Raw genomic sequence first — 26,149 nt, 5'->3', positions numbered from 1 at the left:
AGCACACTCTATGGTTTCTAAAATCTAGGAAAGACACAAATTGTCTTTCTCAGCAGAAACCTGTGAAAACAACTCAGGGACACCCATACCATGAGACCCTTGCCCCGGCTATTTGAATAAGCACAGGTTAGAGCCTTACAGCTCTTCATCCCCAGCGTGGTACTCATCCCATGAATGGCCACGTTCTACTCGCAGGTGAAATAAACTGGTTTTAAACAATCAGCCTTACGATAATCTTGAGGACAAGAGATTTGGGACATTTCTTGGGCCGCATTAGACCTGAAGCCAGCAGGTCATAGATTTAGGTCCCAAGTCAAACCCTTGCTCAGGTGGGAAACCTATGCACCTGGTTTTGGTCTGTGATCTCTCCTGGAAGCCGAGCGTCATTTGCAAGTGTGTCCGTAGGAGGTATTGCTTTTTTGTGGTTGTTGTTGAGGCAGAGTCTTGCTCTATTGCCCCAGAGCTGGAGTGCAGTGGCACCATCTTGGCTCACTGCAACCTCCACCTCCCGGGTTCAAGCAATTCTCCTGCCTCAGCCTCCCAAGTATCTGGGATTACAGGCACGTGCCACTGCACCTGGCTAATTTTTGTATTTTTAGTAGAGATGGGGTTTCACCATATTGGCCAGGCTGGTCTTGAACTCCTGACCTCAGGTGATCCACCTGTCTCAGCCTCCCAGAGTGCTGGGATTATAGGCAAGAGCCACCACCCAGCCAGGAGGAGGTGCTCTTAATGCGTAGGACGTGTCTACTGCCTCCCGCCTCCTCTCCCCAGTGTTTTCATCCTCAGGTTGAGCCTGGAGTCTGGGTTTCACAGAAACGTGGTTAACAATGACATCGGTTATAGAAATAGGAGGCACCTACTCTATGTCCATCAGCGTGAGCATATAAAAACGGTTGCTTTTTTTTCTTTTCTTAGACAGTTTGCAGTATAGCTGGGGAGATAAAACATACCAGTCTCTGTAAAGATTAAATTTATTTAAATCACATAAGATTATTCAAAGCCATAGGCATGATTACGTCTCTATAGAATCAAGAAGATTTTCTGCATGGAGAATATCTCATGGAGATTTGAAATGTGTTGCCTCTCCTGAGCAGCCAGGATTAACTCCGCCTAGGAGGAGGTTTTGGATAAGGGTCAGGCTGGTGTCCTTCTTTCCTGCCTCCATGGGTTGTCACCTTCTGCTATGTCAGGGGGGTCGCTTGCTTAAGATGTTGTAAGGAGCACCCCAAACGCCAGGCTTCCTGCCATAGCTGGCCCGCTACAGGGCTCACCAGCCTTGCACCGAGGTCAGCACCTCAGCCACTCCCCATTTTGTCTTTCACCATGAAAGCGTGGCTTTTAATGTAGGCCAAATGCTGTGACACCAGTATCAAGTCACAGAAGCAGCTCGTCTGTTGCCTGCTGAAGCTGAGAGGCAGTGTGGGGTTGGGGTCAGAGGGGAGGGCGGGCTCCTGGGCGCTGCCCACGGGCCTCACTCCTCTGCCTCCAGTCACGCGGGCTCGTGTGACCAGATGGGTTTTCTCTTCTGGAGGAAGGCCGTGATGCCCTCCTGCCCGTCCCGCAGGGCCAGGTTGTCCACCATGGCCTGGGAGGTGAGGTAGTAAGCCGTCCCCAGGTCCTGGGGCAGCTGCTTGTAGAAGGTGGCTTTGCCCAGGGACACCACCGGGCGGCTCAGTGACGCGATCTTCCGCGCGATCCGCATGGTCTCCTCCTGCAGCTCTGCCTCTGGCACCACTTTGCTGAGCAGCCCGTGGAGCAGGGCCTGCTGGGCAGAAATGGGCTCCCCAGTAAAGAGCATCTCCAAGGCCACCTACGGGGAGACACAGGAGGTCACTGAGGTGCTCTCCTGTGACCCGCCGCCCCCACCTGAGTCCCGCCTCGGTTCAACGACCTGCTTCATCAAACACCACGTCACCTGCCAGCCCTGATGTCTTCAGTACCCTAACTCCTGCCCGGGAGGAGAGCGGATCTTTCCAAGAGCGAAGAAACCACACCAGCCCCAGGGGCAGTGACTGTCCCGTGTTGTCTTGCTCCTGCACAGATCTGGTCACTGAGCCCTGCCACGGCTGGGGATGTCGTCTACCTCTTTTGAGGGCCAAGCACAGGATGGAATCCACATCAGCTGGGATGACCCACAGACACTGCAGCGTGGGGGTTGGGGGGGCGGAGTGGGGGGTCCAGTACCTCTCAGAACCCACTGGGGCCACTTCCCACAAGCACTCACGGGGCTGCCACCTCGGCTTGATTGGAAAGAGCAGCCCCGGCCTCCTGGAGAAACGAGGATTTACAGACAATGTCTTCAGGGACCAGATGTAGAGCCCAGCGTGGTTTTAACTCACCAATGGGTAAGAAGTGGCAAGGAGAGGATGCCCTCTCCCCTCCTACAACTCTCCCCTGAGGTTCCAGGGCTGGTGAAGAGCGGGGAGCCCAGTTCCCTCCCTCCCCTCTGTGTCCTCTGCTTCACAGCCACTGCACCAACCAATTCAGTCACGCTACCAAGCCGGCTCCTCTAAAGTCAAATTTACAATGGAAAAGAGGGATCCCCAGGGGCACAAGGACACACAGGCAGGGGGCCTTCCCTCCCCCACCCCTCACTCAGGCTCTCACAATCCTGGTGGCATCCCTGATGTGCCTCAAACACGCCCGTGCGCAGTCACCTCAGGGTCCTCGGACTCGCTGGTCCCTCTGCCTGGAGTGACTTTTCCCTGGCTATTCTCCTGGCACACGCCCTCATCGCAGGCCTCCAGTCCTGCGCCCCCTGTCACTGAGGTCTTCCATGGCCACCCTGCTCCAAGTGTAAAACAAACTCTGAAGCGACCCCGCCTGGTTACATTTTAAATCATTTGCGCTTCTCTCCATTTAACACCCTATGTATTTCATGTTTGTTTATAGTACGTGTCCTTTGTAACACGTAAACTCCAGGAGGACAGGATTTCTTTTTTTCCCAAGATGGCGTCTCACTATATTACGCAGGCCGGTCGTGAACTCCTGGGCACAAGTGACCCTCCAGCCTTGGCCTCTCAAAGTGCTAGGATTACAGGCATGAGCCACCATGCCTGGCCATTTTTTTAGTCTTCTGTTGATTTCTGTATCTCCCGCACTGGAAGACTATCTGGCACATAGCAAGCAACCTATTCAATATTTATGAAGGAGGGAAGGGAGGGAAGAAGAGAGGGAGGAAGGCAGGTAGGCAGGAAAACAGAGTATAGCACAAGTGGCAGGCTGGTTCCTTTGAGAAGAGGGCAAGCAGGTGATACAGCTTCCAGCTGGCTCTGGCTGGCTCTTAGGACCTGGCCTCCATGCTGTGAGGAAGCCCAAGCCACACTGAGAGGCCAGGTGCAGTGTGCTGCCAACCACCCTTTGAGGGGCCCAGCTCAGAGGCAGCCTCCACAGCCAGACATGTGAGCAAGCAGCCTTCAGATGAGTCCCCAGCTGAGGCTGCTGACCCTGTGGAGCAGAGAGAAGCCTTCCTCACTGAGCCCTGTCCAAACTGCAAATTCTGTTGTCTTTTGCTATGATACTGTGGGTGACCTGTTGCCTGGTAATAGATAGCTGCACTAGCTGGAGACAGACACAGGAGAGGCATCAGCATGTAGAGTGGGGTTTCTCAACCCTGGTGGTACTGACGTTCGGAAAACTTTTTTTGGGTGGGGGGCTGGGGGCTGTCCTGTGTATTGCAGGACGTTCTGCAGCATCCTTGACCTCCACCCTCTAGTTATCAGTAGTACCCATACCCCTACACCAAGCTGTGACAATCAAGAATGTCTCCAGGTATCGCCACATATCCCTGGGCCAATACTGCTCTCAGTTTAGAACCATGGATCTAGAAGGTTTTTAAGTCATAGGACTAGATTGGATCCCCCTGGATTGAGCTTGGATAAAGGAGAGACTAGAAGCCTGGCCTGAGGCCCCTCCTGCCACCATGGGTGGAGATGGAGCCCACAGGCACTGGGCTGGCAGCCAGGGACGGGTGATGCAGAGCCTCCTTGTCTCCTCTGTAAAGTTAAAGGCATGGACTAAATCGCCACCTGTTTTGGAACTGTACTGATTTTATGTTGGAGGGAGCAGGAATGTGACAGCTATGGGGGTTTCAGGGCAGACCATTTTTAGTTGACCAGGAAGAGCACTTCACGCCAAAGTGTGTCTGAAGCCCTGGTTGAACCAGGAGCTAAAAAGCAGATCCTGTTGTGAACAGCTGTGAAATAGGACCCTGCTGAAGACACCTAGCGGGTCACAGCATGGGGCCAGGAAGGTGCTGTGCTCCATCTCTGCCCCTGAACCGCGTGTCAGCTGGGATCAGAAGCCAAGGTGGAGACGGTGTCACGGCTCCTCCCAGCCACTTTCCCTCTACTGATACAGGCGGCCCTTGGGGAACTCACAGGGACCAAATGTCAGGAAGTGGCCAAGCCTGAAAAACTGATGCAACATGAAAAAACAACAAAAGCCACCCAAGTCAACCTTATCGATCCCTTTGTCACTTGCAATGATCAAGTCCTAGATGACTTTCAGAGTTGTTAAGAATGGAGTCAGAGCTGGAAGGAGGAAAGAGTAAATCCAAAGTAGTAAATGTTCCTTCCCGGCCGGCTCAGCAGATGGACATGTATTCATCCCAGGTGGGGGACTTGCGGCCTGGGCCGGCGGTGTGTGGGTGCAGACTTGCATGGAATTCCAAATGCCCCAGATGTTTTGGGGCCAAGTCCTTTGGAGTTCAAGCTTCACAGGCGGGGCCTGGTCCCAGGCCTGCTGGGCACTGGTCCTCCTGGGACCCCTGAGCAAGCCATTTCTCACCTCTCACTTCTGCAGCCAGCATGCTCAGGTACAAATGACTGTCACCAAGGGACACAGCGAAGAAGCCACTAACTAATGACAGCAGGGCACACTGTCACATTGAGTACAACGGAAAGGCTGGGGAAAAAATGGTCCATCTGAGCCAGACATAAATCAGGGAAGTCACTATGAAGATTTTGCTTGTAGAAGAAAAGCTCAGGGACCTGGTTTGAGCTCAAGGGACCTGGCTGAGCCAGATGTACCTGAGTTCCAACCCCAGCTCTGGCACTTACTAATCACAAGACCTTCAACTATTTAATGCCTTGGAGTTTGTTTCATCTGGAAAACAAAAATGAGCGCCTCCTGCAGTATTGCAAGGATTAGAGATAGCAGGTGCGAGGCTCGTATAATAACAGTCCTGGGCACTCAGTAGGCACCTAGTGAATGCAATGCCTATTTTTAACACACTTAGGCCAACTACAGATGGTTCATGATCTCTAATGCTGGCTTTTAAATGGTCACCCCAGCCTTGGAATGGGGGCGATTAAATCAGAGGGGTCTGCTGGATCTCATAGGCCACCCAAGTGGCAAGAATCGTGTGCTACAGCCCACAGGGGACTCTCCCCACGTCATGCCCCTTTGCATGGGTGTGGTGTCTTAGTCCATTCAGCCTGCTGGAACACAGCACCATAGCCCAGTGGCTTATGAACAACAGACATTTATATCTCACAGTTCTGGAGGCTGCGAAGTCCAAGGTGAGGGTGCCAGCTCCGCAACTGCTGAGGACCTGCTTCCTGGTTCATAAACGGGGCCTTCTAGCTGTGTCCTCACATGCAGAAAAAGGGTTAAGGCAGCTCTCTGGGGCTGTTTTTCTGTTTTTTGTTGCTTTTTTTTTTGAGATGGAGGTTCGCTCTTGTTGCCTAGGCTGGAGTGCAATGGCACGATCTCGGCTCATTGCTACCTCCGCCTCCCAGGTTCAAGGGATTCTTCTGCTTCAACCTCCCAAGTAGCTGGGATTACAGGCATGCGCCACCATACCCAGCTAATTTTTGTATTTTTAGTAGAGACGGAGCTTCGCCATGTTGGCCAGGTTGGTCTCGAACTCCTGACCTCAGGTGATCCACCCGCCTCGGCCTCCCACAGTGCTGGGATTACAGGCATGAGACACCACGCCCTGACTGGGGCTGTTTTTACAAAGTCACTGATCCCATTCACAAGGGCTCCATGCTCATGACCTCATCACCCCCAAAGGCCCCACCTTCCAACACCATCACCTTGGGGGTGAGGATTCAACACAGGAATTTGGGGAGGACACAGCATTGAAACCACAGCACACGGCATCTGTCTCCCAGGGACTACCAGCAGCAGGGTGAAGAGCTGCAGGAGGAGCACTATGGAAAGAGTCAGGCCTGAGCAGAGCCCATGGGGTTCTTGTGCACACACACACGCACATGCATTCGCACTGGCGCCAAGGCACCGGCAGGGTCTGTCCCTGGGGCTGCCACATGGCCGGGCTCTGAGGGAAGCACACTGGAGTAAGGACACGAGGCCCTGAAACTCCCAGGCCCTCTTGCAAACTGGGTGTGGAACTGTGCTTCCTCTAAAACTGCACTCCCAACCTCTGGCCACACAAATCACTGCTAAAACACAGCCCGTCTGGGGCAGGCTGGAGACCCAGCCTTTCTCCCAGGCTCTCTAACATCTGCACCAGTTTGAGTAGCGGGCTTTAACCATCTTTCCAGCTTAGAAAACCCACTCTGTTCTCATTAGCTGCTTGGAAATCAGAGTCTGCCTGCCTCAGGAAAATGACTGTTCTGGGAGGAAGGGCTTCTCATTTCCCACGTGCTCTCCAGTGAGGCCGGCTGCTTGAGCCACTGGCTCCGGGTCTGAGCAAGGCCAGCTCTGCCTGGGAACGGAGCAGCTGCGCCAGGCAGGGTGTTTTATAGGGTGCTGGGAACATGCATTATTTAGATCATGCCCAAGGAGAGAAGCTCTTTACAAATGGGGACTATTATTCATGTCCAGGCTTGGTCTGGAATGAAGAGACAGGCTTGATTCCATTGTTTCTGCCCGTCTCCAGCACAGTCAAGCAGGTCCCTTGGCGGCCGGGAGAGGGCACTAGTGACCCACACATGTTGTCTTAGCCAGCGTGAGACAAGCCCAATTTGTCCAGGCCAGTTTGCAAAAGTACCTGCTAGCTTCCCTGTAGGTGTATGAGGGACACGCACCCACCCCCAAAATACTTGGTGGGCCTGTGCACGGATGTCCACGGATGGGTTCACATGCACGCGATCGGCAAAGACAACGGGCAGGTGGTTTGGGTCAGGTGTACTAGATTGTTATGAATCCCAGTTTCTCCTCCTAAAGCAGGCCCACACAATTAGATCTGCAAATCCAGAAACCTAACAAAGGCCTTAAGTTCCAAAAGACTTTTTCTTCCTACAAAATTCCCTTCATCAGTACTGTGATTTCTGCTTTTCAGTGTTGACCCCAAACCACGTTCCTGAGTCATGGCTCCGAGTGGCCCAGCATTAATAAGCCCAGCGTGCAAGGACTTGTTGACAGAACTCTGAACCGCTTTCAGGCACCTGATTAGAAAAAACTGGCGAGTCTCCACTCGAGTGATTTAGAGGCCTTCTGGGGGTCAGAACATGAGAACAGAGACCAGGAACCCGAGTAGGGCCGTCTGGAGATTTTTTGCCCCATTTTCTGAGGTCTGTCCTTGGGAGGTAAAAGCTACTTTGGTTCATCTAACTGGGCGATTATGAAATGGGGTTTCTGAAGACTGGACTTCCTTGGAACTTAAGGCCTCTTTTTTGTCATATTTTCCCCTTTCTCTTCTCAAAAACTTTAAATTTTATCAATTTAAAACTTGATAAATATAGTCTAGCATTAAGTTTCTAGGGATCAAATCTAATAAGCCTTGATTTCAAAAGTTTAAGAGAGAATCGGTTCTTATCCAGACAGTAGGGCTGACTTCAAGGTTTCAAGTGCTTTACTGTGGAACCTTCCAGCATGTCAGGTGTTGAAGAGGACAAGCAGCTGTCAGCACAGCTGTCTTTTATTAAACAAAGGCCTTGTGATTTGATTTGCACAGTTATAAGGTAGTTTGTGAACAAGCTCTGACAGTCAATTTGTAATACACAAAGTAGAGTCTTAAGAAATATTTACTGAATGGGCCAGGTGCGGTGGCTCACACCTGTAATTCCAGCATTTTGGGAGGCCGAGGGGGACGGATCACTTGAGGTCAGGAGTTTGAGGCCAGCCTGGCCAACATGGTGAAACACCATCTCTACTAAAAATACAAAATTAGCCGGGCATGGTGGCACGTGCCTGTAATCCCAGTTACTATAGAGGCTGAGGCAGGAGAATCCCTTGAACATTGCAGTGAGCTGAGATTGCGCCACTGTACTCCAGCCTGGGTGACAGAGCAAGACTCCGTCTCAAACAAAAAAAAAAAAAAAAAAAAAAAATTACTGAATGAGTTTAAGGTAAGTGTTGATCTTGATAGAGTCGAAAACATCCTCTTAGTCTGAAGACACTTTAGCCAGCCGTCACCTACTGTAGTGTGGAGCCCACTTCCAGCCCACTGTCCTAAGCGTGTGTGTTCACAGGTATCTGTCTTCTTCACAATTTCCCCACAAACACACATTTCTGCAAAAACTAACAAAGGGGCACTGCAAAAGAAAGGAATACTTCCCTAAACTTCTTGGTCCTACTACTGGATTTCCCTTGGATCTTATTTCTCTTGCGTCGAAGGCATGTGAGCAACTGCTAATTTTCATAGTTGATGCTAAAGTAGATCATATACATTAGAAAGCAATAGCTTCTTTACTTGGTGTGGTCTAAGACTCTGCCCCCCTTTTTACAGATTTCCAATTAAGAACAAGGAGGCACTTTTTCTGCAACAAGAACACTGTTGGTTTACACTTAAGGAAGGTTTAGGAAATATTATTTTATGATGTTATAGGAAGGAAGAAAGTTTTGTGATGGAAACAGACTTCACTGTAGTTAACAAAACCACTTTGCAACACGGCTCCTTCTTGGGCAGATTCAACATACCACGCACAGGAGATTCATGTTCTTGAAATGCAACCGTTGTAAACCCAAGACACTCCAAAAATCACCTACTGTAAATCCGTTCTGGAACAAGACGACTGTTGACGAAGAGTGAGCCAGCAACACTACTATCCTAGGCTCTTGATACTGGCATTATGTCAGCACGCTATTCTATCTCACGGGCAACCATTCAGTGCAACAAAACTGAGTCAATTGCATTTCAAATAAGATTAAAAAATATGTGCCATTAGGAAGATAAACAAAACCAATCGGCAAACCTCCCCAGTGGTACTGAGGGTACACATGATGGAAATGCAGTGATTTCACAAATTGACACCCTGCGTCAGAAGCTACAGAGGACCAGGCAGGCGGTCGGCTCTTCCCTCCCTGCCATTAGAGGGAAAGTCATGGCCCATCTAGCCAGAGGCGCTCTGGGCAGAACGTCCTGATATGAAAGGCACTTTTAACAAGCGGTTCTTGAATCAACGCATGATTGGAGGAGGAACTCCAGAGAAGGCTGGGAGGCAGAGGTGGGTGGGGGAAGTTAAATTACCTTTCTAGGCACTGCTCTTGCCAAGGCAACCCCAGGGGTAGAACAGAAGAGCCCGATGTTCACCCCAGGAGTGGCAAAAGAGGACTTGTCGCTGGCCACGGCAATGTCACAGCTGGCAACCAGTTGACAGCCGGCGGCTGTGGCCAGGCCATTGACCATGGCAATGACAGGGACAGGATGGTTCCGGATGAGCATCATGACCTGCGGGACAAACACACCCACTTCACTTCCACCCAGAGGGAGGCACGACATTAATGTCTATCTTTTTTTTTTTTTTTTAGACAGAGTCTCGCTCTGTTGCCCAGGAAGGAGTGCAGTGGTGAGATCTTGGCTCACTGCAACCTCCTCCTCCTGGGTTCAAGCGATCCTCCTGCCTCAGTCTCCTGAGTATCTGGGACTACAGGCATGGGCCACCACACCCAGCTAAATTTTTTTGGTACTTTTAGTAAAGATGGGGTTTTACTATGTTGGCCAGGCTGGTCTGGAATTCCTGACCTCAAGTGATCCACCCACCTTGGCCTCCCAAAGTGCTCAGATTACAGGCGTGAGCCACCACGCCTAGCCAATGCCTATCCTTTTATATGACTTTCCTGTTTCCAGAGCACTTTTCATATGTGTGAGTTTATCAGATTCTATGGAAAAAGGGTCAAAAAAGGCACAGAGAGCACTAACTCCTATTAAATATCTACTCTGAACCAGGCAGTGTCATTTGGTCTTTCTGAGACCCTCATGGAGACAGAGCCCTGTTGTACAACAAGGACACTAAGCTTGGTGGGGGCTGCTGCAGGGGGTGGCCCCAAGCTTAGCTCTTGAGAAGTGACAGACTCCCACCTGCCTTCCTGGCAAACGCGCTGAAGAATAGTGTGGATTTTTATCTCTGGGGAACAAATCAAACCCTTCAGAGACAGTTCTGTTTTCACCGTGCCTGTGTGAGGCTCTTGTGTTAAAAGTCTGAAGCTGGTATTTGGTGCTTCCTTGAAAAATTAAGGTGGAAAGGACCCTTGAAGGCAGTTTTCTTAATAATTACTTCTCAAATTACCACCATGAAGACTCTCTCAATTCTATTAAAATGGGGGCGGGGGGACTCTGCTGTCATCAAAGTAAACAAAATTCCTAAAATAGAGCCATTGGCACAGAGAGGAGAGACAGAAATGTGCTAATACAACCCCTCCAACCAATACATTTCCAGAACTTTAACTTATTTTTGCAGCTTATGTTTTCATGCCACAGAGTGTGTTGCTATGGTAACTGCAATTTCTAAAGTGCTGCTCTTTGAACCTTGGCAGGGAGAGAGGATGGGAATGAAATTTGGGTTACTTTCCCCAAGGCAGGTATTCAAAGACAAACGACCTTCATTGATTTGAAGATTCTGTCTAAGAAGCTTACCTTTTATATCCATAAACATTTGATATTCATTAGCTTTCTTCTAAAATAACCAAGTATATATTTAAGGCTATGGTATCCTATCCTATAGTAGTGCTTTTTGACTTTTTTGGGGGGAGGTCTCCTTTACAGAACCTGATAAACACTAATAACATTCCCTAGGATAAATGAGGAAATGCATCCTCCTCAGAAGAACACAGGTGGGTGGATCACCTGAGGTCAGGAGTTTGAGACCAGCCTGGCCAACATCCTGAAACCCTGTCTCTACTAAAAAAAAAATACAAAAATTAGCTGGGCGTGGTGGTGTGTGCCGGTAATCCCAGTCTACTTGGGAGGCTGAGGCAGGAGAATTGCTTGAACTTGGGAAGTGGAGGTTGCAGTGAGCTGAGATCGTGCCATTGCACTCTAGCCTGGGTGACACAGTGAGACTCTGTCTCAAAAAAAAAAAAAAAAAAAAAAAGAAGAAGAAGAAGAAGAATGTACAGATAAGTAAACACCTGTACACAACACTGTTCGTGGATTTAGGGGGTTCATGCACTGTAGGGCGAGGCTGGGGATGGGCCAGCGAGTGCTCATTACCAGTGAACTGGAATGAATAACAAGGGGAAGAACTCCCAAGAACTTCTAAAGTCTTGCTGCAAAGAAAGAAAAGATTTTGTTTTTGTTCTGAGCGTTGCTGCACCACCCAAGGAACTGAAGTTACTGATGAAAAGCCAATTGACTGGGATTAGAGTTGAACAGTCTACCTGTCCTGTCCACCATCTGTGAATGGCTAGGATTTCATAAAACTTGGCAGAAAAATAGGTAATACAGTATATATTCAGCATAAAAAACACATATAATTATTAATATTATTTTTTTGAAACAGAGACTTGCTCTGTCACCCAAGCTGGAGTATGGTGGCGCGATCCTGGCTCACTGCAACCTCCGCCTTCTGGGTTCAAGTGACTCTCCTGCCTCAGCCTCCCAAGTACCTGGGGTTATAAGTGTGCACCACCATACCCAGCTAACTTTTTTGTATTTTTAGTAGAGACAGAATTTCACCATGTTGGCCAGGTTGGTCTCAAACTCCTGACCTCAAGTGATCCACCCGCCTCGGCCTCCCAAAGTGCTGGGATTACAGATGTGAGTCACCGCGTCCGGCCTAAAAATGCATATTCACCTTTGATCTAGGAATTCTACTTCTAAGAAATAACATGAAATAGGTAAAAAGCTCTATGCCAAAGATGCTCACTAAATCATTATATTATAATAGTAAAAAAAAACTATAAATAATATAAATATACAAAATAAATAAATGGCAATGGAAACTAAACTACATCCATTGACTAGGATGCTGTATTCTCACTGAAATGAAAATTTCCAAGAGAAACACCAGCGTAGCAGTCTGGAGCTTATGCCGTGGTCTGAAACCAGGCTGCCAGGGTTTGATGCTCAGTCTGTCACTTACTCACTGTGTAATCCTGGACAAGTCATTTAACCCCTCAGTTTTCACATCTGTAAAATGGGCATGGTAATAGCACCATCCTTATAGAACATGACAGTTACATAAATTAACATATCTAAAGTACTTAAAATATTACCTGGCATATAGTAAGCATTCAATGCTATAATCATATTATATAATTTTATACTATAATCTCACCTATATATGATTAGGAAAACAGGTTCACATGAAAAAATGATCTAAAAGGAAATATAGCAAAATATTAATCACAGTTCTCTCTGGGAGGTATGAATATGGTATAACATAGGTAATCTTTTATTTTTCCAGACTTTCAAAACTGTTTATAAGTACTTATTACTTTCATGATTAAGACTGTGTTAGGCCAGGCACTGTGGCTCATGCCTATAATCCTAGCACTTTGGGAGGCCAAGGTGGGTGGATCATTTTGAGGTCTGGAGTTTGAGACCAGCCTGGTCAACATGGTGCAACCCCGTTTCTACTAAAAAAAAATAAAACCAAAAAAAGTTAGCCAGGCATGGTGGCGCATGCCTGTAGTCCCAGCTACATGGGAGGCTGAGGCAGGAGAATTGCTTGAACCCGGGAGGGAGAGGTTGCAGTGAGCCGAGATCGGGCCACTGCACTCCAGCCTGGGCGACAGAGCGAGACTCTGTCTCAAGAAAAAAAAAAAAAAAAAAAAAAAGACTATTTAAAATATAAAGTTAGAGAGAAGTTCAGAAAAGACAAAGGGAATTTAAATAATCAACAGGCTAGAATAATCAAACACTTGATAGTCAAGAACTGATTATACCTATTTGACCTTCCTGAATTAGGTACTGTTTTGGGTCTGCTGACCCCAAAATGTGACATAAATACAACTCTGCCCTAACCTCCTTTAACGGCATCGCTAAGGGTTTCGCGTTATTTCCCAAAGCAAGAAACCTTGTCCCATTGTCATGTGATTGACAGGGTATGAGAGCAAAGAGCAGACTCTTCTCCTGAACTAGAGTTCCGTCTCCAAACTTCAACAGGATATAAGCAGAGAGACAAAGAAGAAGTCTCTAATATGAGCGCCATGGAAGGTCATTTTCACTCTTCCAGAGTCAAGTTCTTCTCATTCTCATTCTACTCATTCTTAATTTGCCCTACTCCTGGTCTATATATAATTAACTATCATGCAGTACTTGTGGTCTGTAACAAATTGGTATAGTTTTTAGATGCTTAGCTAATTCAGATACCTCTATCCTCCTTTCTAAAATCAAATTTTCTCATGCATGAACTGAACAATGAAATATGTAGCTCATTCTGTTCCAATCTACCTGTTGATTTCACTTGGAAATTGAAATCTTGCACAAGTCCATGGCACTCATATTTAGCCAACACAATGTGATTTTCTTAGAAATGGTTTAAAGAAATCAATACACTTTCAGTCCTATTTTACTACTTTGGGGTAGGCCCTGTTTATGCACTGAGTCTTTTTCAGGAAGTCAGAGGCCTCCAAGGGTTAGGGGCTTCCAAGAAATCTGGGCTTTATCCTCTGAAGAAGGCCTGCTCCCCTGTGGCCCATGGCTATGCTGTTTAGATCCCAGTTCATGAAGTTGCCAGAGCAGAGTGATAAAAGCAGACCCTTAGGGAGGATAACAGGGCTTTACTGGTTCTCTTTGATGCTTTTCAACTTCAGCCAAACATACTGGGTACTGGTAGAAAAAAACTTTTACAGCACCAAGCCTTGGCAAACCTAAGAGTGGAATGTTACATAAACATCATTAACGTAGGAAACAAAAGATCCAGGTCTCGGCTCTAACTTGCTCCCACTTCCCCATGAAGCTTCAAGTAAATTGCTTTTCCTGTTTGTCCTTCCATGGAGTGAGAAAAATAGAACCTGATCTCGTTATGGGTTTCTGGAAGGGCAAGGAAAACAAATGGGGATGTCTTAATCATCTTCCCATTCACATCGCTGTTGCTCACTTGTGTCTTATATCATTAAACATCTGTGAAATCATTAATGACCAAACACATGAATGAATAAGTTGATGAATGAATAAAAAATTAGGTTAAACTATCTTAGAGGCAGGTTATGAAGCTGTTTTATATGTGTTGTTTCCCAAATAGATTTTCAGTTTCCGTTCGGCAGAAAGCAATTTTTTCTTATGTTTCCCTCAATGCCTTGCAGGTATTATAATAGGTGCTCAATAAACGGTCATTAGATGAACAATGTATTACTTAAAGCTGGATTCTCTATTCAATTTTTCATTACCCAAGGGGTTGATTTCATGCATTTATAAATCATCCAAAACTTTTTGTACCTCTTCTTCCTCTGTGGCTGTTGGTATTTTTCCTCCTTAATATGGTGAAAGAGGCAGAAAAGAAGCAACAACGAAGAGGTTAATTTTCCTACTTGGAGGTGGTGATTATAAAGGCTGGTTGAAAGAAGCATTTGAAAACAATTTAAAAAACCATTATTGTTATTCCACTTATTAACGTTCTTTCCCATTTAACAGAGTTGTTTTAGTTTAAATTTTTAAAAAATTATTATAATCTTAGATTCTTCCTCTCTAAAGACACACATTTTCACCTTTTTCCTCTTACTCCAAACTTCTACACGAAGACATACTCCCACAATGCTAGACATGGCAACCATGAGTACCATCCTATATTCCACTTTCTTTGGTACACAACAAAATCAATAGCAAATTATGGTCACTTCTTAAAAGTCTAAACTAGGCCGTGCACGGTGGCTCATGTCTGTAATCCCAGCACTTTGGAAGGTCGAGGTGGGAGGATCACCTGAGGTCAGGAGTTTGAGACCAGCCTGGCCAACATGGTGAAACCTCATCTCTACTAAAAATACAAAAATTAGCCAGGTGTGGTGGTGCGTGCCTGCTAGTCCCAGCTACTCAAGAAGCTGAGGCAGAAGAATCGCTTGAACCTGGGAGGCAGAGGTTGCAGTGAGCCAAGATTGCACCACTGCACTCCAGCTTGGGTGACAGAGAGAGGCTCTGTCTGAAAAAAAAAAAAAAAAGTCTAAACCAAATAATTGCTTGGATAAAGGATCTGATGACCAAACAGTTTCCAGTTGCTCTGGGTGGTTGGGTCTCACGGATAAAATCTCATCTGTAAGCTAGAAGGCGAACTCAACATTTAATATAATGATCATTTGCAGGTTTGCACTGTCGACTGTCGTCCCGGCTTACCTTGGAACAGGTCTGAAATACTTCGGCATGGTAATCACGGCCTTGCTCCTCTGTCAGCTCCTTTAAATCATGCCCAGAAGAAAACACAGGCCCCTCAGCTGCAAATGTTTCCAATTGAGAAAAGAAAACAAAAAGATGTAAACACCCAGAGTTGGACACTTAGTTCCCTTCCTTGTCTACTGAATAACTTTAGCAAACATTCACTTAGAGCAAGTTAATGGCCTAATTTTGAGAAGAATAATTCCAGTTTGATGGAAAAGTTCCAGCCAGAAGTTTGTGATGAAAAATGCAAGGTGAGGCATTTTTTACGTGCCTAGGTGTCCTAAAAGTCCTTGATGGAAAATGATAGAAATACACAATTACATAAGGAGAAGGTTCAGTTACCAAGGCAAAGGTATTTTATACAGAGCCTTTATTTGGGGACTCGCTCTGGCCTGAGTGTATTGAGTCACACAAGCTCATCAAAATCCCCCATGCCGAAGGCAGTGTCCATGTCATTTCGTCTACAAGTGGTGGCCAACCATCATGGCTGAACTGGGAGGTGAGGGTAGGGAGAGACCTCGGAAGCCTTCTGGTCTTCATTTTACAGATGAGGGATCATAGGATGTGGCTGCTATCACTGCTGTCATCAACAAGAAAATGTCATCCTACTGATGAGCTGATAACATTTTCTCATACTTCCCTTTTGTTGCTATTGTTGTTGCTGGAGACAGAGTCTTGCTCTGTTGCCCAGGCTGGAGTGCAGAGGCACGATCTTGGCTCACTGCGACCTCTGCCTCCGGGGTTCAAGCAATTCTTGTGCCTTAGCCTCCTGAGTAGCTGGGATTACAGGCGCCTGCCACCACGCCTGGCTAATTTTTGTAGTTTTAGTAGAGATGGAGTTTTGGCCACGTTGGCCAGGCTGGTCTCGAACTCTTGGTCTCAAGTGATCTGCACGCCTTGGCCTCCCAAAGTGCTGGGATTACAGGCATGAGCCACCATGCCTGGCTGTTGTAGTTACCTTGATTGATAGGCAATATTATTGTCTTTTTGTAAGTGAGGTAATTGTGTAGTTAAGAAGCTATAGTGAGACCCTGTCTCTGCAAAATAAAACCTTAAAAATTAGCAAGGCACAGTGGTGGCAGTGTTGTTTGAGGCTAGGAGTTCGAGACCAGCCTGGGCAACATAGCAAGTCGCTAGCTCCACAAAAAATAAAAAATTAGCTGAGTGTAGTGGCACATACCTATAGTCCCAGCTACTCAGGGGACTGAGGCTGGAGATCACTTAAGCCCAGAAGTTTGAGGCTGCAGTGAGCTATAATCATGCCACTGCACTCCAGCCTGGGCAACAGAGCAAGACTGTGTCAAAAAAAAAAAAAAAAAAAGAAGTTAACTGCCTTTGCTGTATCCAGGTGACATCCCACATGGCTGCTGGATTGTACTAGTTCTAATTTCTTTTCTCTTCACCATATAAAACTGTTGAACACTTTTTTTTTTTTTTTTTGAGACGGAGTCTCGCTCTGTCACCCAGGCTGGAGTGCAGTGGCGCGATCTCGGCTCACTGCAAGCTCCGCCTCCCGGGTTTACGCCATTCTCCTGCCTCAGCCTCCCGAGTAGCTGGGACTACAGGTGCCCGCCACCTCGCCCGGCTAGTTTTTTGTATTTTTTAGTAGAGACGGGGTTTCACCGTGTTAGCCAGGATGGTCTCGATCTCCTGACCTCGTGATCCGCCCGTCTCGGCCTCCCAAAGTGCTGGGATTACAGGCTTGAGCCACCGCGCCCGGCCAGTTGAACACTTCTGATTAACCATGGATAAGATGGTAACATTCTGAGTTTCTGCCTCCGGAAATCCTGATGCTTGACTTGCCAAACAAACACAGCATCACAAAGTATCATCGTCATATTTTTTTGTGCACACTTTAAAATGCTAATATTACTAATATTTATACCAGTCCCATCATCACAAGAAAAAATAATTCTGTAAAAGTTCTTTTTGGAGCAAGCAAACAAATGAGCAGAATATGGCATCCTTTCCAGCACCATTAAAGGCACTGCAGATATCAGTTCGCAAGCTTGGTAAGAAAAGAAAAGTCAAACCAATCAAATGCCCCAAAGGATTAGTGGTTAAACCCATTTTATAAGGTCCATGAAGAAATCAATTCTCTGACTTTGAGGGGAATACCAGTATAGCCAAGAACAGAAATGTTTTAGTATCTAACAAAAAGGAAAAGACAGATTTTCACTGAACAGTCACCTCTGCTATACATTCTGCAGTTAATAGTGTTAGGACCAAATCACCAACTACACAGGTGTTTTCTATAATTAATGTTCTTGTAAAGGAGCTTCAAAACAATTCTCCAGTTAAATGAAGGGATGCCCCAGTTAACTAAAGACTCTCAAGAAAGCTCTTCTGGGCACTGCAGAATACTAAGGACAGATATCAGACACATACCCGAGATGATAATGACTTTCAGATCGTTGCTGTCAGCGTCATGAAGAATGTCACTCTGCAGAGATTTCAGCATTGCAAGTGACAACGCGTTCCTCTTCTTGGGATTGCTCAAGACGATGTTCCTGTGAAGCACATTTTACAATCACAGGGTCACGCACCAGTCAAAACAAGTGAGGACCCCTGCGATTCCTGTCTAATTTAGGAGCTATTTTTAAAAGACAAGAAAAGAGAACTGCTGGGGCTTAGTGCCAATGTAGAGGATCTGTCGACTCTCTGGAGTTATAGCCAAGTCAAAACAAGAAAAAGGCGACCTGAAATGCAGGCTGGGTTTCCTCCCTCTTCCCTTGATTTGTTTCTCTTTTTCTCCATGTTAGATGTCAGAAACATGACTGCCACCTCCACAGAGAGGGCAACGCACAGCAGTTCCAAAATCAACACCACCCAGAGAGGCTGCAAGCTTAGCATGACAGCAGCAGGCGCCGGAGAAATCTGACAAACAGTGGCTACCTTCCACTGCTTTCTTTCCATTGTTTCTTAGAAAAAAGTTAGAAAAGAAACCCAGAATGAAAATAACGCCCCAGGCCGGGCGCGGTGGCTCAAGCCTGTAATCCCAGCACTTTGGGAGGCCGAGACGGGCGGATCACGAGGTCAGGAGATCGAGACCATCCTGGCTAGCACGGTGAAACCGCGTCTCTACTAAAAAATACAAAAAACTAGCCGGGTGAGGTGGCGGGCGCCTGTAGTCCCAGCTACTCGGGAGGCTGAGGCAGGAGAATGGCATAAACCTGGGAGGCGGAGCTTGCAGTGAGCTGAGATTCGGCCACTGCACTCCAGCCTGGGCGACAGAGCCAGACTCCGTCTCAAAAAAAAAAAAAAAAAGAAAATAACGCCCCAGATCTCGGCTCACTGCAACCTCCACCTCCCGGGTTGAAGCGAGTCTACTGCTTCGGCGTCCCGAATAGCTGGGACTACAGGCGCCCACCACCATGCCCGGCTACTTTTGTATCTTTAGTAGAGATGAGGTTTCACCATGTTGGCTAGGCTGGTCTTGAACTCCTGATCTCAGGTGATCCGCTTGCCTCAGCCTCCCAAAGTGTTGGGATTATAGGCAGGAGCCACCGTGTCTGACCCAATTTTTTATATTTAATTTTTGTGAGTACATATAGTAGGTGTATATATATTTATGGGGTACCTGGGATGTTTTGGCACAGGCAAGCAATGCGCAATGATCACATCATGGAAAATGGGGTATCCATCCCCTCAAGCATTTATCCTTTGTGGATAACAAAGGATAAATCAACAATCCAATGATACTCTTTTAGTTAGTTTCAAATCTACAATTAAATTATTATTGACTATAGTCACCCTGTTGTGCTATAGAATTCTCAGCCTTATTCATTCATTCTATTTTTCTGTACCCAGTCCATCTTTTTTTTTTTTTGAGATGGAGTTTTACTCTTGTTGCCCAGGCTGGAATACAATGGCATGATCTCAGCTCACTGCAACCTCTGCCTCCCGGGTTCAAGTGATTCTTTTGCCTCAGGCTCTCAAGTAGCTGGGATTGCAGGTGTGTGCCACCACACCCAGCTAATTTTTATATTTTTAGTAGAGCTGAGGTTTCACCATGTTGGCCAGGCTGGTCTCGAACTCTTGACCTCAGGTGATCCACCCGCCTTGGCCTCCCAAAGTGCTGGGATTACAGACGTGAGCTACTGTGCCTAGGCCCATCTTTTCTTATAGTGGCATCCTGTAAGTCTACAAAACAATTCGTGCTGTCTGCAAATGGGATAATACGTGAAGAATAAAAGTACAAGTCGCACAGCAAGAGGGCTCTTCTGGACATATCCCGTCACAAAAAGCTGGGGTCCAAAGGGCCTGCTCGCTCTTTTGAGGCATCCCATGTGCTGAATAAAATAATCTGTATTGTCATCTTGCTGCCTGTACACAGAAATGTCTTATTTTTGGCTGCTATAAGAAATGGGCAAAGAGCCAAACACCAGATTGTTATTATGTATTTTATGTGTTTCCTATCAGTTTTCACCTACATGTTTCCTGCCTTCCTCAATCTTTTTTGAATGTGATATTCCTTCCGCGGTACAGCCAGCTTGGATCTTCCGTAAATAGTATTCTGTGTCGTGTTTTTCTGGAAAACAACTTTGATGACTGAATTTATTTCGATAAGAATAACCACTTTCTTTGGAACACCGTTTCAAGGTTGCTGCAGTCTTCAGGAGGCTGCGCTATTCATCTTGTTGTTTCTTATAAACATTGTTCTTTCCTGAGTACAAAAATTACTTGTGCTGATTTGCTGATAGACTTCACAACTTACATTTGGTGCGGGTGGTGGGAGAACGGCTTATAAACCTCTCCATCAAATAATGAGGGTGCTTCTTGTAGCAAATATAAAAAGCTGCCATCCCATCGGTGACTTATGCTTAAACTAAATGCTAAGGTCTCAGACAAAATCGTATAAAAAGATTCCAGCCCCCAAGGCCATTGTGCACTGCAGAATCTGTTCATGTGTCCCATTAGCTGTTTGGCTCCGACACTGTGAGTGTTCTAAACCGCAGAGTCCACTCTCCAACCCAGAGGAACCAGGCTCAACTCCTCCCGCTCCACCCAAGCTCTTCTCACAGACCATCTCCTAATTGCCAGATCCAAATCCACTGGCCATCTCGATCATTCCCTCCTTCTGGAGACAGATTTCTTCTCTCCCGGTTGTTTTGTACTTCTCTGGCCGGTCCTTCTTTGTAGGGTCCAGCCCCACAGAGTCGGTGGGTTTTTCTCCTCGTGTGCTGAGATGAGAGATTGTAGGAATAAAGACACAAGACAAAGAGATAAAAGAAAAGACAGCTGGGCCCGGGGGACCGCTACCACCAAGAGGCGGAGACCGGTAGTGCCCTGAATGCCAGGCTGTGCTGTTATTTATTGGGTACGAGGCAAAAGGGGCAAGGTAAGGAGTGTGAGCCATCTCCAATGATTGACAAGGTCACATGAATCACGTGTCCACTGGACAGGGGGCCCTTCCCTGTTTGGCAGCCGAGGTGGAGAGACATAGAGAGAGAGAGAGGACACAGCCTATGCCATTATTTCTTCATATCAGAGACTTTTAGTACTTTCACTAATTTGCTACTGTTATCTAGAAGGCAGAGCCAGGTGTAAGGATGGAACATGAAGGCAGACTAGGAGCGTGACCACTGAAGCACAGCATCACAGGGAGACGGTCAGGCCTCCAGATAACTGCGGGCGGGCCGGACTGATGTCACGCCCTCCACAAGAGGCAGAGGAGTACAGTCTTCTCTAAACTCCTCCGGGGAAAGGGAGACTCCCTTTCCTGGTCTGCTAAGTAGCGGGTGTTTTTCCTTGACACTGACGCTACCACTAGACCACGGTCTGCTTGGCAACGGACATCATCCCGGACGCTGGCGTTACCGCTAGACCAAGGAACCCTCTGGTGGCCCTGCCCGGGGAATAACAGAGGGCTCATACTCTAGTCTTCTGGTCACTTCTCACTATGTCCCCTCAGCTCTTATCTCTGTATGGCTTGGTTTTTCCTAGGTTATAACTGTAGAGCAAGGATAATTATAATATTGGAATAAAGAGTAATTGCTATAAGCTAATGATTAATGATATTAATATATAATCATATCTATTATCTATATCTAGTATAACTATTCCTATTTTATGTATTTTATTACACTGGAACAGCTCGTGCCCTCAATCTCTTGCCTCCACACCTGGGTAGCTTGACGCCCACACTTCTTGACTTCTTTCGTGGGCTACTAGCCCTCTGTTAATCCCTGAATGCCAGCCATCCTGAATTCTGTCCTCCGCACTCTTCCCAGGCAACTTCGCCAATGACCTTGACGTCAACGGCCGCCTCTGAGCTGAGCTCCAGGTGCACACGTTCATTCCGATGTCCACTGGCCTTCTCCATCTAGGTGTCCTTGGGCATCCCCCCATTCTCAAACCTGCCCCTCTCGTCTCTTCCTTATTTGAGTGGTGCCACTCAGCTGCCTGAATCAGAGAAAAAGTCATTCTAGTTTTTTATCTCTTCCTGATTCAACTGGCACCAAAGCCTGTTAATAATACCTCCTAAAAAATCTCATCACTGAACCCTCCCAACGGCCATCTTGGTTGAAAACATGCGATGCCTTGCACTGAGAGCTTCACCAATAACACCTATCCGAAGAGGAAAACTTTAAGAATGAGGTTACCACCAGAGCATGCGATAAGTATCAAGGTAAGAGATGGTCCCTATAAATGCCCCCATGAGCTGTCTGAAGATCATTATTGTAAACCACGAGAAGGTCCTTGAAGTGAGGGACTGTCATGTTCTCACACAGAGAAGACGCTCAATATCTGTTCTAATGACAAAAAAGCATTTCTATTTTTTCACAGCCAATTCCACCGAATGCAGTGGAATGACATTGCATCCAGTTTTTTTGCCATCTCTTTTCAAACCAAGCGGGGAGTAGAAACAGAGTAGAAACCACTTTGGGGCAGAGGGACCTCTCTGAACCCTGGTGAGACCTACTGGCCGTGTGGCCCTGAACAGGCTGTCACCTCTCTGAACTTGCTTCCTCACTGTAAAGCAGGCATAAAATTATCCCCCTTGCAGGCCATTGTTAAGAATTAGGGATCATGGATGCCAGGAGACCAGCACAGAGCTGGCCCTGGGTCCATGACAGCAGTGCCGCTGGGAGGAGCATGGAAAACGGACACTTGAAGAGTGACGGGTTGCTCAAGTTCTCGCACAAGTTGACCTGCTTAGTGCCTTACATAGTGCTGCTTTAATGCCTGGTTAAGAAGTTTCCTTTCCTACTAAACAACCCCTAGCATTCACGCGAGAGTGTTTCAGTCACCACCTTTGCTGATTCATGTTTAATTCTGGAGAACTCGACCAGCCTCCTTTTTGTCATCTGGCCTGCCCAGAAGTCAGGCTTCCAACCAGATGTGACCAGATTTACAGAAGTGGAAACTTAGCAATGGGCAAGAAAGGCCCTGGCCTGGGCCCTGCTCTGGCCTGTGCTCCTGTAGATGATGAGCAAGGGGTCCACAGGGAAAGGAACCATCCCCTTTCTAAACCCTGGGGCCATTACTGAGACCCTGGAATTCCCTGCCCCTGCTGTGGGCACCACAAGCCCAAAGGCAGCCAAGAGCAGTTGCCTGTAGGGCATGAGGGGACAGACAATCCGGGCATGCTGGAAGGGTGTCTGCAGATCTGTGCACCCAGTCCCCTGCAGAGCAGCAGAAAGGACGGGTGCAAAGGTGGGAAAGGATGAGAGGAGGGTGGGCAGAAAAGGAAAACGCTGAAGCCAGGGGCTGGCTCTCCACCCCTGCGGGGAACCACCCGGTCATCTCATTATCAGTTCACCCGCGGCCTTCTAGGTCTTCTTCGGAAGGTAAACATCTCAGGGTAGGAGAAAACGACGCTTATTTAACAGCTTGATTTAGAACTGAAACATGCTGAAACATGGTACTCAGGCCTCCCTTTGCACCCTTGCCCGGGCCAGGCAAGCACCCGGCTCAGGCCTGAAGTGGGCAGGGCCCTCCACCTTCATGACTCTATCGCCAGTTTTCAGTTGGCACACAAGCACATTTTTAAGAGTTTTGGGCCTGTAGCCACAAGGGCAGCACTCAGGACGCTGTGTCCTTAGTACTATTTACTGTCCCGCCCCCAGCCCCGCGCCTCTGGGTGAGGGCCAAGGAGCAGCTCGGCCGTGCCCACACTCCCCCTGGAGCCGGGTCTGGGGCCCAGAGCCCTCCTCTCCAGACCTCTCCGCAGGCCCAGCGGCTGGAGGCCCAGTGACCCCGCAGGCGGCCCTGAAGGCTTCGGAGCCCCGGCCAGTCCCACCGACTCGCTGCCAGGCCCGGGTCCGGGACACGGGGGGTTCCCTCCCCAGGGGCGCAAACGGGGCTGCGGCTCCCCGGGTCCTCGCGGCGTCAGTGGCGGCGCCCGCGCCCCGACCCCGACCCGGCCCCAACGCGAGGAGCCCGTGCGGCCCGGGGCTGACCTTATGCCGTCCAGCTGCCGCGCGCTCGTGGGCCGCGGCTCCGACTCCTGCCGCCCCGCTCCGGCCGGGTCCCGGCTGCAGAAGCGGGCGGACAGCTGGGCCCAGGGGCCGCGCGGGAGACACATGGGCCCCCTCGCCCCGAAGGCCCGCAAGACGGCGACGGCTGCCATGGCATCCGGGACGGCCAGGCGCCGCAGGATCGCGCTGTCTGACCGGCCGCAGGTGCTGGGCGCTCCGAGGGCGCTGCTGTGAGCAGAGCCGGGACGGAACGGGACGGAACTCGACGGAACTCAGCTGTGGCCGAGACCCGTACGGAACCACCTGACAGACCTAGGCTTCGCGAGGACGCCCCAGGCCGGGCACTGTCCCCACTACGCCCCGCCCCGGCACGCCCCGTCCCCACTACGCCCCGCCCAGACACGCCCCTCCCCACTACGCCACGCCCCGGCACGCCCCGCCCCCACGAGGCCCTCCCCCGGCTCGCCCCGCCCCCCAGGGTGAAAGGCGCGCATTGAAAACCCGCAGGCCAGCTCTTGGGGTTGTTTGACAACGCCTGTGGGAAAGTTTAAGCGAGGGGACAAGTAGGATGATTTCTTTTTGCACCAACACCAGGAATGTGGCGTTTGCCTGCATTGGGAAAACGAGCTTCGGGGTGAGTGGCGCTGCACTGTTACCAACCGCTCCCCTACCTGCCTAGGAAACGCCCGGGGCCTGGAGGGCTAGCACGTGGGGCGCCTGGCTGCCCCGACGTTGACTTTTTAATGCTTTGTGTCCTCTCATCCAGACGCTGGGGTCCACACTTTACGTTTCTGCCACCAGGTGGCTGGAAATGGAAAATAAGTTCATAAACAAAATAAAGTTAAATTTCTAGAACACCTGAGCCTGACCTCGCAGTCATGCCAAGTGCCTCCGAAAAGGCCGAGCGTGGGGTGGCAGAGCCTGATCAAAGTGACCGCCCTCAGGGCCTAGGGTTACTGCTGGTCTCTTACTAAGATGACTTTCGCTAGCTGAGAGGAGATGAGGAGGCCCCATTCCACAGGGGAGCTGGCGCAAGAGGGAACTGATACACGGGGTTTGGGGAAGATGAAGGAGCTCCGAGAGCACTCCGAACCTGGACTGCGCAGATGAAAATGGAAAGGCGGCCGGGCGCAGTGGCTCACGCCTGTAATCCCAACACCTTGGGAAGTCGAGGCAGGTGGATCACCTGAGGTCAGGAGTTCGAGAACAGCCTGACCAACATGGTGAAACCCGTCTCTACTAAAAATATAAAAAATTAGCTGGGCGTGGCTGCGGGCGCCTGTAGTCCAAGCTACTCGAGAGGCTCAGACACGAGAATCGCTTGAACCCGGGAGGCGGAGGTTGCAGTGAGCCGAGATTGTGCCACTGCCCTCCAGCCTGGGCGACAGAGCGAGACGCCGTCTCAAAAAAAAAATGGAAAGGCTCAGAAGCCACTTCCACCTGCTGCTACATATGATTTAATAATAACAGGTCACTCTTTGTGGAGCCCCACTCTGCCAGTGCCTGTACCTATGCCGTCTCTTTCGACGTTCGGGGTAGTCCAGGCAGGTATCATTTTCCCAGTTCCCACCAATTTCACCAGCCCTGTTTGCACCAGGCCCAGAGTCAGGACGGGGTGGAAGTCAGATGAAGGATGGCACTGTGGATGGAGGGTACCCTCTCATCTGAAGTCCTAGGCCTGCGTTCCCATTCCTTTCATGTCTGCCTCCTCCCTGGATTTCTTTCAGAGCCTGCAGCCCCAGTTTGAGCGTGGTTAGCAAAGAGGGACGTGCAGGTGGACGGCCACTGCGTTCGTTACCCAGATAGAAGTCGATAGAACTTACTGAATCTTGAGTCCTTCCTCAAGCAGTGCAGGACTCTTTTCAGATTCAGGCTGCTTTTCAAATTCTGGCCTCCTCTGCTTCTAATTAACTTTTGTAGGGGCTGCCTTTCTTTCCTGTCTCTTGTTCACTGCCCTTCTAATCTATTTTCCACTCAGGCCTTCTCCCTGACACAATTTGATTTCCAGGTGGCTCTGGCTTTGATTTCTCCACTTCTTTCCTGTGCCACATGTCTTTGCTGCACAGATATGTCTTTGCTACCTTTTCACATTTCCTTTAAAGACCCGCAGATGCCTGATGGAACATTGCAGAAATAATGCAGGATGAAAACACGGTTCTGGGGAAGCTGATGTCTCAGGCTTGATGTGGGAATAAATGAAGGAAGACTTAGACCTCCTCAGGGCTCAGGGAAAGAAACGTGAAGTACAGATTTTCAGCTTCTTATGGAGTGGTTTTTGAAC

At 48.5% G+C, this 26,149-nt stretch overlaps 1 protein-coding gene across 2 annotated transcripts; it reads right to left on the bottom strand.

Moving 5' to 3' along the window:
- Nucleotides 1-956: 956 nt before the first annotated feature.
- Nucleotides 957-24,250, bottom strand: ECHDC3 (enoyl-CoA hydratase domain containing 3). Of its 2 annotated transcripts, XM_025396709.1 has the most exons (7): nt 23,851-24,250; nt 17,834-17,955; nt 15,404-15,501; nt 9,383-9,583; nt 8,439-8,447; nt 2,703-2,708; nt 957-1,801 (listed from the first exon to the last, which is right to left on the bottom strand). In XM_025396709.1, exons 1-7 carry the CDS (start codon nt 24,018-24,020, stop codon nt 1,493-1,495), a joined length of 915 nt encoding a protein of 304 aa, XP_025252494.1. In that variant the 5' UTR covers nt 24,021-24,250; the 3' UTR covers nt 957-1,492. The 2 variants fall into 2 exon arrangements, with proteins under 2 accessions (XP_025252494.1, XP_025252495.1); XM_025396710.1 differs by lacking the exons at nt 2,703-2,708; nt 8,439-8,447 and having other exon boundaries at nt 957-1,813.
- Nucleotides 24,251-26,149: the final 1,899 nt, after the last annotated feature.

The sequence above is a fragment of the Theropithecus gelada genome, chromosome 9, assembly GCF_003255815.1.
Source record: "Theropithecus gelada isolate Dixy chromosome 9, Tgel_1.0, whole genome shotgun sequence".
In the NCBI taxonomy this organism is placed as follows: domain Eukaryota; kingdom Metazoa; phylum Chordata; class Mammalia; order Primates; family Cercopithecidae; genus Theropithecus; species Theropithecus gelada.
Note: the sequence above shows the minus strand (reverse complement) of the source record. Positions and strands in the feature narration are given on the sequence as shown.

Bases quoted from the DNA above. Each gene is read 5' to 3' on its own strand.
- ECHDC3 (XM_025396709.1), bottom strand. From the start codon at position 24,020: ATGGCAGCCGTCGCCGTCTTGCGGGCCTTCGGGGCGAGGGGGCCCATG. The intron at 17,956-23,850 runs GTCAGCCCCGGG...TGTGCTTCACAG, and splicing joins CGGCAGCTGGACGGCATAAG to GAACATCGTCTTGAGCAATC. The intron at 9,584-15,403 runs GTAAGCCGGGAC...TTTGTCCCGCAG, and splicing joins TATTTCAGACCTGTTCCAAG to GTCATGATGCTCATCCGGAA.